Below are 17,581 nucleotides of genomic sequence, written 5' to 3' on the forward strand. Positions count from 1 at the left end.
CATAAGTACACAAACACAAAGCTTAAAATAAAATAAAATTACCTCTGAGGCAAAGTTTACCAGAAGAGCTTTGTAAAAATACCAAAATAGCTGAACTTCAATCCGAGTGGGAAGAAAAAAATTACAGGCTTGACAAACAGCCTCTACTTATTACAAGGCTGCACCCTTTACTTTCTTACCTCCTTCACCGCTCACAAAAAGTTAGCAGCTATAATGACTGCAAAATACAGCACAGCTTCTCTACTTCCGTGTCCAGAGCTACTGACAGAATTCTGATTCTCAGCACATTTTAAATGTCCTTAATTTGAGTAGCCTACTTCGCAGACCACAACAATAGAATACTGTGTGTTTGTACCTTCATGACTAGGCCTGCTCAACCTTAATAAATACAACAGAACTACCCTTAAATGGCAGAGTCTTAAACCACAATTTGTGTAAAAGCCTCATGTTCACATAAACTCACAGTGGAAGCACTCTAAATGCAGGGGAACAGCCTAGAACCTGCACAAGCAACAGTAGGAATCTAAACAGCTGGGAATAATCATTCTTAAAAAAACGTCCCTAATTAAGTTGTTACAATGATCCCCTTATCAATACCTGGCATCTGGTGGGGTATTAGGCAAACTCCCAAAATAGACGACTGGGTTTGATCATTATTAGAAACACTAGTGACCACTTTAAAAAGGAACCACAAACGCCGGCATTGCAGTCTCACATTCCCCATTAATTACCTGAGCTGACTGAAAGCCATTACAGACTGTGTCCAATATTCCTGCCTGGGCCCTTGCTTTTCTGGAAGCTGCTTGCTTTCTTACTGGTATGAATTTCGGGGAACACTTTATTGGGACCACCTCCATCTCCCGGGAATAAAGGGGCACCTCCACTGCCTCTTTAGATGCAACGCTGGATTCTTCCGAATCATCTGGTGTCAACACGGTCACATTTTTTACTAAACTCGTGCTACCACAATCTGCATCGTTTCCCTCCACATCTGTGAGAGAGAGATGTAAATCCTCAGAATTTTCCAGAAATTTCCCACTTTGTGCCGTGATTTGGGATTCTCCTGATCCATAGGTTTTCCATTCTTCTCCAGTGTTAGAAATACACTGGCTTTCCCCATCTCCTGACATAATCAATGGATCACACTTTACAGTGCTCTCTTCTAAATCATTCTGCAGAAAGCAATTTTCACCATGGATTTCCCTTTGACCATTTGCACCTTTTGTTTCATCTAGTGGAGGAACATCATGCAAAATCATTTTGAAATTTTCATCAGGGTGGGCACTTCTACATGAAAGCAATGGGATTTTCTGCTCACTAATGGAATAAACAGAAAAAAATGGCCTGTATTGCTCTGCCATATGAATATCTTCAGCTGAAGATAAGCTTCTAATTCGTGACTGGTCTCCAGTTAAAATGCCCTGTTTTTCTTCCCTCTCTGCTGGAGGGCTACATAAACCAGAGTCATCCTCCTCCGACGTTAGAGAATTAGTACCCCATCTGCACTTGGTGGCCTTGGGAACAGCATCTGACATATCAGTAGGTTCAACAAAAGAGCTTTCACTTTTGTTTGCATAATCCATAAAATTGGCTGGGACAAACATTCGCCATGACCGTCTATGTTCTTTCTTTTCTGCATGGGACTTGGCTTTGGGTAATCCGGTGGTTCGAATGATATCACTATTTAGTTTGAGCGCATCAAAGATCATCTTTTCATCTAGTTTGTTAGCTTCACGACCTCTCAGCTCAAATACACTGGAAGAAGCAAGGGCACCGTTAGAGCATAGAGAACTAACATCCAGTGTTCTGTGACTGTAGGGTAAAGTCCGATCTGTAAAATGCCTGGAAGAGAGGCTACCCTTTGAACCAGAGTCTATCTGTTCATTCAGCCTAACAGTATCATAGATTGACCGCTGTGGGACATAACAGTCTTCGATATTTAGGTCCTCCTCTTCTTCACCTTTCCCTACACATGGGGGATTCTGACGTAAACAGTCTGGTCTGCTGAGTGGCTTCCCCATTTTGTAGACAATTAAAACAAATATTGCAGCTCTTGACACAGAAAATAAGAAATAAGGTAAAGCATCTTTCAAAAAAGTATACTTCTGGACAGCACTATGAAGTGTCGTCAGCATAAAGATACGCTCAAACAATATAGGTTGTGATATAGGAGGTGTTTAAGGTCATCAGTGCATCAGTCTTAAATGCAACTATCCTTTTACCTGGTTGTTTTTAAAATGATTCTTAAAAAAATAAAGTGCATTGAGAACAAAGAACAGAAATCTCCTTCCTCCCCCCTTCCCTTATCCCCCCAGGTTCCCTTTCACATACTCCAAAACACAGAAAACAAACAAACACACACAGTGGCTCAAACACTCAAAACATTCCACTGTCAGTCCATTTCCCTTTTTAGTCTAATTTTGCATCTGAGATTTCCAGGTTAAAATTTCCAAATGAGCAAGCATTTTAACAGGCTAGGCTGAATGTTAATATCGGCAGAACTCTGGTTAACTGTAATCCACTTAAAGAAGGCTTGCAAAACTCCATCTCCTTTATAAATAAACCATGCTTCAGAAACTTAAAAGACAAACACAGGGACCATGTATTGTTCAGGTCAAGGCACAAAAACAAATCCTCAGCGAAAAATAAGTTGTCGAATGCTGTTAAGAAAGTTAAATTTTTCTTTTACTTTTTTTGGGTGTAGCTATAAATAATCTTGATTCAAAAGGCAGTTTTTCTTCCCATATTAAGCTTCTTCGAGGCTACCCAAAGGAAAAAAATAGACTTTTGGACAGCCAAGCCAGGACAATCCAGCAACCGTTTAAAGTAAACAGAAAGCATGGTGTGCTATAAACTCCCCTTTAAAAAAAAAAAAAAGAACAAGAAAAAAGAAAGTCATTTCCAAAGAGTCTTATCTGATCTTCCTTAAGGCTTATTCCACCTGAGGAAACTGTAGCAAAGAAGAGCTCCGGGTTTCCTCTAAGGCACAAGCAGCGTAATTCACATTCAGCTCAAAACCAAGTCTACTCTAACCTTTGAAATTGACCAATTGTGGCCGCGGTTTGGCTTTCATTTTAGCTACAGCTGGAGAGAGGCAGAGGTGGCCGGTGGAGGAGGCAGAAAAGGAACTCCAGCAGGGACGTCCTGAGCGGTCCCCAGCTCCTTAGGGCAGTACGGTCCCCGGGAGGCATCCTCCCGAGCCAGGGCGCTTCCAGCAACGCCCTCTCTCTTCAAGCAACAGCTGCTACGTCCCTTCGCAGAGCAGCGCTCCGGGCATGCAGCTCCCTCTCTTCGCTGCTACGCCCTCCCGCGACTTAACTTCGCCGTCATCTTTTCTTTGACTCCTGGCCCCCTCTCGGGAGCCGGCGGGCTGTTTCAGGGGGAGGTACCTAGAGGCCGAGCGGCTGCAATGCAATAGCTCGGTGGTGACATCAGCGCACATCAGACCCAGTCATGGAGCTGGGGAGAGGGGCGGCTCGAGTTCAGAGATCCTCGAAATCCCACCAACTATGGAGTTCAACATAGGGAGAGATCCGAAGAGCTTGCAGAGGCAGAACCTGACACCAGGGGCTCCCCGAAGGTATCCTTTCGTCAACGCCGGTCACGGCGCTCATTTGAATATTAAATAGCGGGGGCGGAGGGGGGGAGGTAAGAAGAAAGGGACTACACAGGTCACCACCTTTCGGCTGAAACCACACCCTCATATGCTGCATTTGCACACCGTTTAAGTAGCATTTGCGATGCAAAGTGCGGATCACTTTGGATCCAATGTTGAGTCATTCCTTTTAAAAGCCCAAGTTCAAGTCTAACTGTTCTCCAGAGCAAATTATTCCTGTGGGCACGGCCCTGAGCATCGCTGCCATGAATATCAGTAGTTACTAATAACCCCACACAGTCCCCTGGAGCTTAATGCAAGGCCCAGGCAAAGATCAAGGGCAGTCAGTAACTCTGGATATTTAATAAACAAAATCATTTCCACAGATTGTTATCTATTGAACGCTCTTTGAAAACACTGAAAATAAATTCAGCAAGAAAAACCTTAACCTCTGTAAGAAAAATTAATACTTTTAATTAAATATTATAAAATCTATCTATTCTTTAGTTTACAAAATAAGCAACATTACCAGAAGTAGCAGAGTTACAAATAAAAGTAGATTGTTTTTTCTCACTCTCACAAAACAATCATCATTTGAACATAAATGATGTGGCAGGGAACTTTTGTACTTTTAATAATAACAAAATTATTATTCCAAATATGAAATACTGTTCCAAAATTATTTTTATAAACTTAAGTATTAAATCTTTTTAAAAAATCTATCTGTAACCGGAACTCTATATGTAATAACACCCATTCAACAATTATTTGATGCAATTCAGTATGTGGCTATCAATCATTAGGTTGGGGAAAAAAATATATATATATATACATATACACACACACATATAAAGCCATCTATAAAGAAAAATATGTATAAAAACACCTATCAATATCACAGTATCAATGCCCATTTTCATAGTCAAGAAGTGAAATATTTCAACAAGCACTAAATCCTATGGTACTTAAGCACAGAGGCTATTGTGAGATGCTAATAAGATTTTTTAAAAAAGTGCACACGGTTTCCTTGTTTGAACAGTAGATTGGGAACTAGGCTGAGAATTAGAAGAAACCACGGGTTTTACTCCCAACTGTCACTGTACTGATATGTAAGACTGGAAAGCTGTGTATTCATGATAATATTAACATTAAATTTTCCATGAAATGTGGATGAGTACCTTTCCCTAAACATTCTGAGATCCTCAAAGAACTTTTCCCAAAAATGGCCCCAAATCACCTTAAACTCTAACTCTGAATTATTAGCACAATATTATTTTGGCTTTACATAATGCTAAGAAAAGCAAAATGTAACCTTCACAGTTGAGGTGGCTAGTGTATTTTTTTTAACTACACTTTTAAACTACATATATAATTTGTTCATAAATACAAGCATCATCAAAAAGTGCTATCTATCAAACACCACAGTAAACACTGGCAAAACACTAGTGCACACCCCTGTCCTTATACAATTTCTTATACAAGTCCTTATACAAGGACACCCCTGTCCTGCAGAGATACAGCACCCCTGTCCTTATACAATTTATGGTACAGTGGAGCATACGGATGGGGAAATGGGTACAATATACAGTTTGGAAGTAAGGAGTGCTGTGGAAAAATGCTCTTTGGTGATTATGTTTAAGTACATGCCATTTATTTAATAACAGAATTCCTGTTTTATTAAACTAATTTCAACTAATCCTATAAATGATGAGCCTAATAATTGTTTCAAGTTAAAATTTGAACTATTAATGTTATACTGGTAGTTATGACAATTATATACATACCTACATGTGTTTATAAAGATATGGATATATAGATATACCTTTGTTACTTAAAATCACATTCCAAAAATCTATCTGGATAACTAAAGAACTCTTACATTTAGAGCAAAACTAGACTGGTTTATCTCTTCCTCCCAAATCTGACTTATTTACAGCTACTTTATTTTTTTTTTTACTTTTTAAAAAATGTTTTATTATTTTTAAGCCAGAGAGAGACAGAGCATGAGTGGGTACGGGGCAGAGAGAGAGGGAGACGCAGAATCTGAAGCAGGCTCCCGGCTCTGAGCTGTCAGCACAGAGCCTGATGCAGGGCTTCAACTCACAAGCTGTGGGATCATGACCTGAGCCAAAGTCAGACCCTCAACCGACTGAGCCACCCGGGCGCCCCTGTTTACAGATACTTTAAATGTGAAAGTTTCTGATACTAACAAAATTAAGCTATATTAAACTGTTAAATATTAATCATTATATCTAGATCTCTCACATTTTCATAAGAGAGAAATACACAATGAATAAAATAAGCAAAGTTTTTCTGAAAAATAGTCAACACTGTTATTTCATATATACAAAAGTCATAATGTTAAATGTTCCCCAAATGTGACTTTACTTACTTTATGTTGCCTACTAGATGTGATCTAGCTAAAGTATCTTCTAAAGGCAGATGATTTTGGAAAAGCACACAAATTCCAACTGAAAAATGAGCAAAGTAGAACCACGTTCTCATTTTATTTTTCTAAAGTTAAATTAAGTCTTTGAAAAGAATAATTACTGAAAACTCTTAGAATTAAGTGCAACAATCCATTTCATAGAAAAGCTAAAGGCTAATTTTATCAACTGATACATAGAGTTTTTAGAGCTGAAAGACTGGCGATATTAAGAAACTCAATGTGCAGTAAGTAGAAAATGTGTGAGTAAATGCAATATTATCCATGAAAACTGACAGAAGTATTTTCCCGGCCCAATGGCTTGCTACTGAAATCTGGATCAGAAGGCAAACAAGAAACATGTGATCTGTTGGGGTTTTTTGTTTTTTGCCGTGATGCAAAAATAAGCCTTAGGAGCAACAAATTCTGTTCTTTCTCAAACAGATGCACCACTAGATAATTAAAACTGAAAGAACCCATGTTTTTAGTTTTCAAACTAATAAACTTCTTCACATAAATGACTAAAGGATTTTTGAGGGTATTTATCAGATGGATATGCAATAGCTATTTATTTCAGTGGAAATAGTTTATATTTAAAATAAAGTAGGATATGCAGACCCCACCACAAAGGAAATAACTTTAGAAACACTTAACAGATTTACTGTTTGATCTTGATGGGAATTTATCTTGATGTGAATGTTAGCTAATAGCTTTAATCGGCACTTGCTATTTTTCCTGTGAGTTACGGAAATACTGTTTTTCTTCTATCTTCAATATGGTTTTCAGATGACAGTGGATAAAAAAATTCTACCTAACATAAAGTGATTCTATATGTAACATTATTAATTGAAATATATGCATATGTGCACTGTAACTTCTAAAAGGTAAAGTTCTTTTAAGCCATCCAGTAAGCAAAACCAATGCACCTGTTAATGATCCCCTTCAACTTCCTTCAGAAAACCAAAAACCAGACAAAACCTGAAAACACTTTTCATACTAAAACACTACCAAAGAAATAAAGTAGTCTTAAAATTAAGGTGATTAAAGGCAAGTGAGGAACAGGATAGGTGAGCACAGAGATTTTCTCAGGGTATTCTGGTTCCTGGACAGCTCCAAAAGCTCTTCCCTTAACTTACAATCACAGCATTTACCTCTGTGAGACACTGTTTTATGAACGACTGTAGATGGAGACAACCATTTATAAAACATTTACAGGTCAAACTTTTCTTAACAGGAAACCAATGTGTAATTTTATAGCCACAAAGCAAATTCTGTCTCACATGCACAAAGACACACATGCACCTTTAAGCAACTTTCCACATTAATAAATTATGTAGAACACCTTTTATCTAAAGGGACGCCTATGATAATGACAGTAGAAGCTGCAGTTTTGTGCTCTTGGGGGATTGCTTTAAAATGGTGATACAGGTTTACCCCGTTAACATCAAAACAACCAAAAAAAAAAAAAAAAGAAAAGAAAAAAAAGAATCCCCATTCCTACCCTGCCTTATAAAATCTCTGGCTAAAACTGCCGTCAGAACAACCTACTGTAATTCCCCAATCTTAATTGAAGCAAGAGAAGAGAGGACCACGCAGCATAAAGAGTGACAGCGTTAGTTAGCAAAAAGCAGGAAGAGAACCCACAGTGCCAACTTCCCTTTAGTCACTCCTTTCAGTACAGTACATTCTCGTGTTTGATGTATGAAGGGGGGCACCCCTGTGTTATGCTATGTCATATTCTCACAGGAGAATATGAGGGATTACTGATAGCACACAGATCAGCGCCGGCTCTTTGTGGCATGATTATGGTGGTCTCTGCTTGGGTAGGATTTCTCTCTTACCCAGCATGTATGATATTCCTTCTTCCTAAAATCTTAAATTCCATGTTGATGTAGCTGATTGAATGATGTGATCTTCCCATAAGGTCTATGCATCAAGTTATGGTTTCTATAGTGAGAACATTTTCATTTTTAAAAATACTAGAGGAAAAGCATCGTGCAAGTGCCTTGCTAATATACTCTAATTAACAGAAGTCCAGTCAAGTAAGAATTTTTTTCCCTAAGAAAAACTTCTTATGCAACAGCCTTATTTAATATCCTCCTGTCCTCAACAAAAATGGGGAACGATTTGTCATGGGCCTCTACATAACAACACGGGCACCCTCTTTAAAATCCACTGTGTTAAAGTGTATCTTTGGATAATTTTATCTTTAAAAATATGGTGACATCACAGACGTTGTTTTAGGATCATTTCATAAATATCTTAGGAAGATATTTGGAAAGTGATTTATTTCAGCAATACTATTTACAAATAAGGCTCAAACTGCCTGGTTTCACTTGTCTCATGATAACTGGCATTGTAGCTCACCCACTATCCAAATGAAGACACCTGGGTTAAACAATGACTTTACCTGGACCAGAGAACATGTATCACAGCAAATTAGGCAGGTGTTCTATGGTTTCAGCTTGGCTTAAAAATTCTCTGCTCCCAGGACATCTGGATGGCTCAGGTTAAGTGTCAGACTCTTGATTTCAATTCAGGTCATTACTTCATGGTTTGTGAGTTCGAACCTCACATCGGGTTCTGTACTGACAGTGTGGAGCCTGCTGGGGATTCTCTCTCCGTCTCTCTCTCTCTCTCGCTCTCTCTCTCTCTGCCCCTCCCCATTTCTCTCTTTCTCTCAAAATAAATAATTTTTTTTTAAAAATTTGGGGGGCACCTGGGTGGCTCGGTCAGTTAAGCATCCAACTTGGGCTCAAGTCATGATCTCACAGTTCGTGGGTTTGAGCCCCACATAGGGCCCGCTGCTGTCAGCATAGGATCCTCTTTGGAACCTCTGTCTCCCCCCCTTTCCCTCCCCAACTAGCGCATGTGCACAGTCTCTCTCTCTCTCTTTAAAATAAACATTAAAAAAATTCTTTGCTCTATGTAGTACTATTTCAATTTTCAAAATAAAAAGAAATTGGGTTAGAGAGCTTTGTACTGGTGATATGTTCATTTGTGGGGACAAACTGAATGACAATTTGGGGCAGCACCAGAGTGGCCAGAATAAACAGTAAACAGGTTCTGAGGTAAAACATTTTACCATGGCCTAGATAGAGGTGTGAAGGGTGTATATGCTTATTGAAACATCAAGTTTCTTTGATCTTCACTGAAGTTAAATCAATTCAATACAGTGATAGTGATTACTTCAGGATGATCAGAAGATCTGACTGGCTGTTGATGACATCACAGGAACTGCTGGGACATGTTCCTTGTATGCGAGTAGGTTACATGTGTCTTTGATAAATAAAAATGTGGAAATATTAATATTACTTAATAACGTCATTTAGACTTGAAGATAATCTTAGGCTAGTAATCTTTACCAGGAGGTAGGGATGGGGGAACACCAAAGGAAATTTTTCCCCTTCTGCCTAGGAATGGATGACAGTGTGCATAGAATTTAATGTAATATAGAGAAGTATAAGTAGAAAAATGATACTTTAGTTATCAACAGTAATAGAAAACACCTCACACTGCATACATTTTAGTCCAATGACTAATATTTAGAAGTCAGAAAACATATGGTAAACAGAACTCACACAATCAAAATAGTTTAAAGCCTTCAAGCTAACACAAAAGGTAATATTTTCAAAGACTTGGAATAGCTTTCACTGACAGTGAATTAGGACATTTGGTTGAGAACAGCATTTGTTTTTAATTATTATGTTTGGGTTGGTATCTTAAACATGAATTAATTTTGAACTTTCAAGGATATTAGCTGCTATTTCTTAGGATAATTTTTAGGGGAAAAAAATGGAAGCAGAGAGGTCTGCCTTATCTAGTTTAAATAATCCATTACCCTCCCAGTGAATAGAAGACACCTCCTACTGAGTAACTGGGTGATAGCTACTAAGTTTCAGTCATATTCCAAACTTGCTATTATGGAAAATTGTTATAAGATTTTATCCATGATTGGGTTCAACTAAAGCTACCAGATAGAGTAATGCCAAACTAAATTACATTTCAAAGTCTATAATAAACATAGACCCAGTACTTCAGTTCTCTTCTATTTTTAGAAATCATAAAAACTAATAGTTATTTTTAGCAAACTATTAGTTTTTCACTTGATACAGATTATTCTACTTGTTTTAATTTTCCTAAAATAGTATGTCAAAACTAATGTTCAACCAAAGCCTAACTGTCCAAGGAAAACTAAATTAGAATCTGAATTGTACACAGATTAATTGGCCAACTTAATCAAGAGAGACACCATCAGGAAGACCATGAACTGTTTGGTTCTGATTCCACCGCAGCGGTGGTGGTCACCGTCATCACTGCATCACTGATGACGTCATTACAGCATCCACGCATCAGGTTCTAAGCCAGGTTCACACACATTTACTTCATGTTTCTCACCACAGCCGGTTTTATAAAACACTTTCATCAAGTAAGTATTCCTGGTGTTTTTGGTTCGAAATGGACAATGGTTACTTAGCTCACCCAAATTAGGCTACAGAAGAGATGACTCAAAATTTCCCAGAGAAAGTATCAGATGTGCATCACGATGAGTCAAACTGACACAGTGTTCTGCATTATTTCCACCAAAACATCCAAGCTGTGATACTTACTACCTGTGTGACCTTGGGCAGGTCACCTAACCCCTGGCTCTCAGCTTCCTTACACAAGATGGGGATCATAATGATAGCATCCATGTTTCAGGACTGTTAACAGAACTAAAGACAGGATTTAGAATAATGTTTAACACATACTAAGCCCTCCGTAAATGTTAACTGCTTGTAACTGCTTTTTAAAAAACATACATGTACAAATAAACAGAATTAGTGACTGTATGCCACCATCTTTATTTTACCACAACAACATTCTTGTTATTTTTTCCCCTCTGTTGCTGAAATATATTAAATGCAGGTGATTTGTCCACTTGGGAGCTTCTTTTTGAGTCCCTAGGTCTCAAGACACTGAAGTTATGTCAAGATGTTCTTTATTACTAAATTTCATTAAAATCAATCAACTGCTTCCAAAGTAATCAGAAAAGAGACAACACAGCATGCTAAGTGGTTTATTTTAGAAGAAGTGACCACTTTATTTCTCTTCACAATCAAACAGAACAATCTCTGTAACATTAATGGTAATGATGCTTTAGTGCTTTTCAGTTTGCAAAACACTTTCCATGCAGTGGTGAGAGTGCTCGTCCTACCTTGCTTTTTCTTACTTTCAAAAGAATTCTCTGCATGGAGAGCCCATTTTTTTCACTGTATTCATGCTTGGGAACACAAAGAAGGAGGTATCGACAAGCAGTGGCACCAGTATTATTACTTTTGCCCATTTTCTTACAAGTAGTTGAAGTTGTAAAGAGAAATGAAGGCCTTTTTCCTACACAAATTCACAGAAAAATCCAGAGAAATGATAGGTTTCACAAAAGCACTGAACATGCTTCAATTTCATTAGGAAGAAGACTACTTGATTACTGTCATTTAAGCATTCAGATTTTGTCAGGGTTCTATAGAAAACTCCAGGGACTCACTTATCAAGCTCTCCCCCAGACCTGTGATGCAGCAATGGCCACAGAACATTTTATTTTTTATTATTTTTTTAAAGTTTATTTATTTATTTTGGGGGAGGGGGAGGGGGAGGGGGAGGGGGAGGGAGAGGGAGAGGGAGAGGGAGAGGGCGAGGGCGAGGGCGAGGGCGAGGGCGAGGGCGAGAAATACAGCACAAGCAGGGGAAGGGCAGTAGGAGAAGGAGACAGAGAATCCCAAGCAGGCTCCATACTGTCAGTGCACAGCCCAACATGGGGCTCAATCCCGTGAACCCTGAGATCATGACCTGAGCAGAAATCAAGAGTCGGCTGCTTAGCCAACTGAGCTGCCCAGGTGCCCCAGAACGTTGTTTTTCCGAGAGTGAATTCTCTCATAGGAAATCTCTATTTTGCAAAGCAGAAATAGGAAAGTTTGACAGAGTAATTAGGGAAGTCAAATCAACTGTAAGGTAGCTTTTGTGAAAATTAATTGAGGGAAACCTCACTAAAATGGGAAGTTCAGCAGGGGGAGCTCTCATGCCCTACCACTCAGTCCTCAATTGCAAATCCCACAGGAACAATCAGACCTCGCAGGTGGATACTACTCTACCGCAGGGCAGGCAGAAGGAAGGACTTAACCCTCCACCCCGATCCCCACAACAGTCCAGCCCAGGAGAGACAGAACAAGTCAGCCAGTGAGAAGCCGCTACACTTTCAAACCCCAGTTTACTCCAATAGACTTTTTGTTGACAACAGCCTTCTCTACTTCTAGCCTTCCTCCATAAAACAATGTTCCTCTCCTTTGTTCTCCAGACTTGCCTATGGTTTTGCCCTGGCATGCTTGTCCCCCATCGCAATTCTCTGCTATTCTCAAGTAAGTCTATCTTTTGCTGGTAAAGTACCTGCCAGTTTTATTTTTTAAGGTTAACACTTCCTTCACCTTCAGAAATCAAGATCTATACAGAATCACAGATTTTTAAGCCCTGAAGGAACCAGGCCTTAAACACATTTTATAAATGTGTTTTATGAATACCAAATGACCATAATAGTAATAAGAAGTTATTTTTCAAAAGTCAGTCACCTAAATGGCGTTGTTAAAGATGAGCAAAGGAAACACTATACCAAGTATAACAACGTAGAATATGATAGTCCATCTGATTCATATTCATTTCTCATGGGAAATAATTTATAGTTTTGCAAGCTCTATTTTCATTTGGCCTTGTTTTATCCTTTAGGTGCTAGTGGTGGGACTTACCGTCATACTGGTCTTTACTGCAAAGCAAAACATACCTCATGAATAGAACAAGACCCACGCCAACCCCAAAGACTGATATAGGTCCCATGCAGTCCCAATACTTAGGACCTCCTTGGTGCAGGGTTGAACCTGTCTTTGTCCACTGTGGAGATGCAACTCTCACTCATACTGTCATAAATGAGGTCGAAACCAGTGACACTGAATGCTGCCCACCATTTTTATCTAATGTTCCATTTATTAAGCATCACTCAGTGCCATCAAGTGGCAGATGTTTCTTGGCACGGAGGAGCTTGCAGTCCAATCAAAAATAATTTTTTTCCTAATCCTCTGGAGTGTGAGCCCAAGATCTTTGTTTTATAAAACCAGGATTACAACATGGAACTCCACTCTGCTTTTACAAATATGAACTTCTGGAAGAAAAAGTTTACAAAAGAAATTAAATTAAGAAGGATAAGAAGACTATAAAAAGGGAAAGAGCAGGAACAGACTATAATTCACCATCTAAACAAAATGCTGGGAGACAAACATGAAGAGAACAAGCTTTTTGTGTTATACGCTGGCCTCTGCAGCAGAGTTCAAAACATGGCTTTGCTCACTCCAGATGTCAGTTGTAAATGACATCAGACGCAGACTCTAAAATGTTAGTTTTAGGCTTGCCTAAAACTTTTCAAGTACCCTTTGACCTCTTGATATTATCTCAGGTTTTATTCCATGAGGGCCCAAATCCCTAGTAAGCTTGCAAGTCCCCACATGCCTGGATGTTACCCCCATAACATGCTCCTTCAGGCTCAAACGCTCGCTACATGACAGCCATATTAGAAGGTTCTACAAAATAGGCAATCTCCTTCAGATACCAATTATAAATTTATTTTAATAATGAAAAATAATAAAAATTTATTTTTCTAATAAAAATTAAAAATAAAGATATGAAATAAAAATTCTCTTTAAAAGTGAAAATTAAAAAATTTTTTTAAATATAAAAATGAAGAATTCCCTACCTTGAACACATTAAGCTGTTGGTTAATGGTCTCTGTTTCCATACCAACAGGGCCTTGAGACTCTTCATGTTCTTCAGCCTTCTGAAGCAGAGTAGAGAATTCCTTCAGTTTGCTGTAGAATTCTTCAAGACGCTCAACCGTCCCTTCAACTTGCTCTTCTCGGGCTTGTGCTCGGTCCAGTAACTTGTTGCATTGTTTGCTTAAAGCTTCCAAGTCCCTTTTGATTCCAACAAGATCAGGAGAGGTTTCTTCCATGGCCAGCATCCTCTTGCAGGTTTTATTAGCATTGTCGTTGCTTGCTATGAGGGCTTCTAGTTTCTTCAGAAAGGCTTTGATATCCTCCTTTTGCTTTTGCAATGTTTCTACATCTCTCCCCACTGGGGCCATACTATCTAGTTCATCATCGAACTCTGCAAACTGAGAAAACATTTCTCGGATGGTATTCTGAAAATGCCCAATGCCCTGAAGCTTGGTTTCTAAGAATGAACACCTTTCATCAACCTGTTGACTCAATGCACTATGTTCTTGAGCTAAGGTTTCTGCTTGTAATAAAACATCAGAGGTTCCCTTTGAGTCTGAAGCTTCTACCACAAGGTCTTGTGCAAGCCCCTTGACCAAATCTACCTGATGTTTCAAGGTCTGAAGGGTCTTCTGCTGAGTCTGCAACACAGTCAGGTATTTGTTACTGTAGGCCTGGGGTCCTAAGGAATCGTAGACATCTAGCTGCTCCTTTGCACACTGAAGCTGCCTTTTAGCTTCTTTGGAAACTTCTTGAAATTCTTTAAACTTCTGGGCCATGTTCTCCAGAGAGAACTTCTTACTGTGAAGTTGCTCGGTGACCATGTCTACTTTCTGGATCAGTGATTTATTCTCATCTGTAACAGCCTCTTTATCTACCTCACAGACACTGAGCAAGCTATTGGCTGAATTGTTTAGCAGTTCTACCATCCCCAAGTGTTGGTTCATTTCCTTCTGCAGAGACTGTAACTTGGCAACAGAATTCTCTGTTTCAGCAGGATCCAAGCAAAATTTTATTTCCTCCAGGTTATTTTGACATTTGTCTATCCATGGCCGGAGAGTCTCTACATGCTCTCTGTACTTGAGGGCTTTTTCCAGTGAATCTTTTACCCTGTCTTCCCGTTCTTTCACCTGCTTATTAAATCCATCCCAGTTGGTTTTAATTGAGTTAAGTTGTAACTGTAAGGCTGCCTTCTCAGACCCTTGTGTTTTTAACAAGAGATTTTCACCTTCTGCAATGGTTTTTTCATAAATATTAGACTGAGCAGACAAAGTTTTACTAAAGTCTTTCTGATCTTTAATTAAGGACTCCAAGACATCGAGTTTGGCTGATATGGGGGGACACTTGTTTTGCTCTTCTTTCTTTGTATCCAGCCAAGCCTGAAAGTCTCGAGACATTTGCTGAAATTGGTGAGAGCTCGCACAGGCTGACTGAAGGTGCTGAACATGATTCTCTAAAAATGAAATCACAGACATGTTTATTTTTCATCAAAATGTAATTCTGTCTGCGAAAAGCCAAGAGAAAGACCACCAAATAAACGTACAGAACTGGCTAAAAGGAAAGCCTGTTAGCACTAACTGTAAGAACTACAAGTGAGCTCAAGTCCGACATGGAGGCTGAGGAGGAGCAGGAGGGGAGCACCACAGGAAGAACAGAGGCTGTCAAGGCTAGATCCTGGAGCCAACTCCATTCCAGTACGAGGAAGTGATAACTGTTCAGAGTTCACGTTATTCTGGTAAATAATCCACCTCCGGTAAAATTTGACTTTTCCACTTCCGTGATTTGTACCTGTCATAGGGGCACTACGGAGCACCTGGGGACTACAGGGGTTAGGGTTCCAGCCTGGCCTCTCAAAATGCTGGAAGACCCTGGACAGATGACTAAACCTCTGAGCCTCATTTCCCCAAATGTAAATTGGCAAAATCAATAGAAGCTATTGTGGCGATTAAATGACAGCACATGTAAAGTTCTTAGCTTACTGCCTGTCACATAAAAGTGGTTGTAACAGGAATAATCACCAACACGCTAGCTAATATTCATTACCAATATCCTGTCAAAATAAAGGAGTAAATCTGAAACGGCTGCTATGATCAATAAATAAATCCAATCAATTAAAAAAGTATAAACTGAGTATTTACTAGGTGCAAGGCACTCAGTGTTACTTTCAAACAGAACAAAGATAGCAGCCAAATGCAGGCCATTCTAACGTGCAGTAACTCACTACCACTGCCTCTGACACATCCTGGCTCATCTGTCACAGAATTATGGCCACAGTAGGTGAGAGAGAAACATAGTGCCAAATGCTTCTCTTTCACACATTTCTTTAGAAAAGCTGTCTGCGGCAGAATGAAACAAAGTAACTGTAGATGAGAAAATGATACAAAGCCTTTTTAATAACTGTATTCATCTGTTTTTCTGATGCAGTGAAACTGTCACAAGACAAAAACGTTTAGATCTTTTACCTTATTTTATTTATTTTTTATTTTTTTTAATGTTTATTCACTTTTTGAGAGACAGAGACAGAGTGTGAGCAGAGCAGGGGGCAGACAGAGAGAGGGAGACGCAGAATCCGAAGCAGGCTCCAGGCTCTGAGCTGTCAGCACAGAGCCTGACGCGGGGCTCGAACTCACAGACCGCGAGATCGTGACCTGGCTGAAGTCGGACGCTTAACCGACTGCGCCACCCAGGTGCCCCAAACATTTATATCTTTTAAAAACCAGGTTGAAATATCTGAAATTTCAAAGGGCCTTCGTTCAAGGGATTTTTGCCAATTATGTGTGCAGAATTTCCCCGATGTTGCATCTGCACGTGAACAGAGAATGACTCTCTGTGCTCATGTGAGTGGCCCCTTCTCCATCTACAATTTCAGTGAGGGTAGACTCTCTTTAGGGTCCTAGCTTCCTGGCAACAGCTTGGAAATACAGAGCAGGCAATACTTGATCTCTATTTCCAGGAAATATATGTATTAAAAGAAGACAGACCAACCTGTTTTTTGTTCAATATCCTTAAATGACTTTATGATGCCTTCTAGTTGCCTACTCAGTTCTGCTTTCAAGTACTCTTCTTTAACCAGTGCTGACAAATCCTCACAGAGGGCCTGGGCCACCTTTATCTGTTTCATTTCCTGCTCTAGTTCCTGCTTCATTTTTTGGGCTGCTTCCAACTGCTGGTTCATGGCATCAGGGTGCGTGCTCACAGCCGCACTAGTGATGAGTTTATTATCCAAGTCACTCAGTTTATCAGAAAGGCTTCTCAGCAGGCTTTGATACTGTGTGCTCTTAATAATGGCTTGGTCGATCCAGTCACATCTGTCACTCAATTGTCCTGTTAGGCTGTCCCACTTTTGGGTCACAGCTGCCAGTTGCTCTTTCACAATCCCATGGAAAGAGGGGTGTTCACCAGGTCTGCTCAAAATGCTCTGACCAGCTGCAGTTAGCTGCTCATATTGAGGCTTCCGAGTATCAAATTCTTGCAGCAGGATCTAAGGCAAAGAGGTAACAAGGGTAAATAAACATACAAGTTAGTGGATAATTATGGAAAACAGAGCTTTGAGTTTCTAAACAGACATAAATGGTATTTACTTATCTAGTTTTTACTTTTGTTTTTTAGTTCCTGTTTTCCTAGCTTTTATTTCAAGGGCAGTGCAGTTATCTTAAATTAATCCAAAGAGCAGTGGTGCTTCACAGAGATAACATTTTGTCTAAAATAATATCCCTCAAAGGGGAAAAGAGAGTAAATATAGCAGTCTGGGCAAAATGAACAAAAACCCAT

At 39.4% G+C, this 17,581-nt stretch overlaps 1 protein-coding gene across 19 annotated transcripts in view; it reads right to left on the reverse strand.

The window, feature by feature from the left end:
- DST (dystonin) overlaps positions 1-17,581 on the reverse strand; it is a 496,232-nt gene that overhangs the window by 82,451 nt on the left and 396,200 nt on the right. For 18 of the 19 annotated variants that reach the window (XM_043591694.1, XM_043591693.1, XM_043591701.1 and 15 more), the window contains 2 exons: positions 16,796-17,291; positions 13,792-15,263 (listed from right to left, as the gene is read on the reverse strand). In XM_043591694.1, the coding sequence (XP_043447629.1) occupies positions 13,792-15,263; positions 16,796-17,291 (1,968 nt within the window). Of the gene's footprint in view, positions 1-731; positions 1,973-13,791; positions 15,264-16,795; positions 17,292-17,581 lie in introns of all 19 variants that reach the window. The other variant, XM_043591680.1, reaches the window with a different exon arrangement.

This window comes from Prionailurus bengalensis, chromosome B2, assembly GCF_016509475.1.
Source record: "Prionailurus bengalensis isolate Pbe53 chromosome B2, Fcat_Pben_1.1_paternal_pri, whole genome shotgun sequence".
Lineage (NCBI taxonomy): Eukaryota > Metazoa > Chordata > Mammalia > Carnivora > Felidae > Prionailurus > Prionailurus bengalensis.